Consider the following 2,241-nt stretch of genomic DNA (forward strand, 5'->3'; position numbering starts at 1 on the left):
ATTTGAAAAAAATCATCTATTCAAACTAGATTCCCACCCTTCAAGTTGAAAACCAAATCATTGTTAGGATTGATAGCAAAGTTAGGAGTATGAACTCAATGATAGGTTGCCAGGTTTGAATCCATTTCTATCTCAGACTCTTCCTCTGAAAAATAGGGTAAATGAGAGTATATATCAAGGAAATGTTGTCACGGTTAAATGGACTCACATGTGAAAAGCAGTAAGCACAGTCCAGAAATGGCAAGCAGTTGGTTATGACTACTGCATGATTTTAATTTTATTTTTTCCAGGGAAATACACACACACAACCAAATTAAGGCGAAAAGCATCAGCATCAATATTTGAGAAGTTAACATTTGGGTAAACCATATCAGCACTTGGCATGATAAATGCTAAAAATCTAAGGTTGGCATTTTCAGGAATGGCTCTAAGAAAGCTGACCAAAGAAAATTATGGACAGCATATAGGAAAGAAGAGCCAAAAGTAATTACTGAGAAAGAAGTTGAGGAAAAATGGTACATAACAAGTAGAAAGGAAAGTCATAGGTGGTTGAGAATAGAAGAAATGATGCATGTCTTTTCAGAAAGAAAAAAGAATCAGAATATATGGCTTTAGAGACCACAAGGTCCGTTTAGCCCTGGGCAAGTTACCATGATGAACAAGAGATTGCTCTAGAGAGGAGTTTTCCCAAGGCTCCCTTCACATCCTTGTTCCTTAGGCTGTAGATGAAAGGGTTCAACATGGGAGTGACCACAGTATATATCACTGAGGCAATAGAGCTCTCCTGGGAAGAATGGGTCACAGCAGAACTCAGGTAGACGCCAATGCCTGTCCCATAGAACAAAGAGACGACAGAGACATGAGACCCACAGGTGGAAAATGCCTTATACTTGGCCCCAGCAGAGGACATTCTCATTAAGGAGGAGACAATCTGAGAGTAAGAAAAGAGGATCCCTGAGAAGGGAAACACAACCAGCAGAGCAGTCAATACATACAAGAAGATGTTATCGATGAGGGTATCAGAGCAGGCCACTTTGATAATCTGAGCCAGTTCACAGAAGAAATGTGGAATTTCAGTGCCTATACAGAAGTTCAGCCGTGTTATCAGTAGGGTGTTAATCAGAGCAACCCAGAAAATGATGACCCAAGACATCAGAACCAACAAGACACAGAGCCGGGGGTTCATGATGACTGTGTAGTGCAGGGGGTGACAGATGGCAACAAATCGGTCATAGGCCATAATGGTCAGGAGAAAATTGTCCAGTACTATAAAAATCATGAAGAAATACATCTGAGTGAGGCACCCCATGTAGGATATGTCTTTGCTCTGTGTCTGGATGTTCACCAGCATCTTTGGGACTGTGGTGGTGACGAAACAGATGTCAACAAAGGACAGGTTAGAGAGGAAAAAGTACATGGGGGTGTGGAGGTGGGAGTCAGAGATGATGGCCAGGATGATAAACAGATTCCCAAGTACAGTGACCAGGTACATGGACAGGAACAGTCCGAAGAAGAGGGGCTGAAGCTCAGGGTCTTCTGAGAATCCCAGCAGAAGGAATTGTGAAACTTTCGTTTGGTTTTCTGCTTCCATGCATTTAGTGTGTAGGCTGGAGAAGGTAAAAACGATATCAATGTCCTGCCAACTGGCAACTCAGCTAGTCAACGCCTTTACAATACCATCTGTATTTTGTTATTTAGTCCTTCCAGTGACAGTGACTCTCAGTCACACGTAGCCCTTTTCCCTTTTAAATGTGTATAATTATTCAGACACTGTAATTCAGCAGAAATCTCTCTCTTTTTAGCTTCTGTTCACTGGTTCCAATTCTCCTATTTGAATCTATGCACATAAACAGTTTTTTTTTTTCTTTGATATGACCCTTCTAAGCTAATTTGAAACATGTTATGTGAACTCCAAGTATGTTCTTTTCCCTGATAACCTCCATACCTCCTTCATTCTGGTAGCTCTATGTTAGTGATTAAAGACCATCTAGATGAAAATTCATGTCTTAAATGTGACCTGGCACATTCTATGGATGTGACAGTTAACTCTTGGTGACTTTTTTGTTGTTGTTGTTTAAAAATCTGGTTATTACCATTACCTTCTTTGAGAGGTTTAGAAATGCCTTCGTGAATAGGAGGATCTCAATTAATAACACCAAATAAATAAATAAATAAAACTCATTGTCATCAAATCTATTCCAACAAGTAGTGACCCTATTGGACACAGTAGAACTGTCCCAT

At 40.2% G+C, this 2,241-nt stretch overlaps 1 protein-coding gene across 1 annotated transcript; it reads right to left on the reverse strand.

Annotated features, from left to right (window-relative positions):
* Positions 1 to 646: 646 nt before the first annotated feature.
* Positions 647 to 1,591, reverse strand: LOC126071156 (olfactory receptor 7D4-like). The gene has a single exon (XM_049875415.1). The coding sequence runs from the start codon at positions 1,589 to 1,591 to the stop codon at positions 647 to 649; it is 945 nt and encodes a 314-aa protein (XP_049731372.1).
* Positions 1,592 to 2,241: the final 650 nt, after the last annotated feature.

This window comes from Elephas maximus, chromosome 3, assembly GCF_024166365.1.
Source record: "Elephas maximus indicus isolate mEleMax1 chromosome 3, mEleMax1 primary haplotype, whole genome shotgun sequence".
Taxonomy (NCBI): domain Eukaryota; kingdom Metazoa; phylum Chordata; class Mammalia; order Proboscidea; family Elephantidae; genus Elephas; species Elephas maximus.

What these genes read in the sequence shown, in the direction of transcription:
- LOC126071156 (XM_049875415.1), bottom strand. Translation starts at nt 1,591, where the DNA reads ATGGAAGCAGAAAACCAAACGAAAGTTTCACAATTCCTTCTGCTGGGA.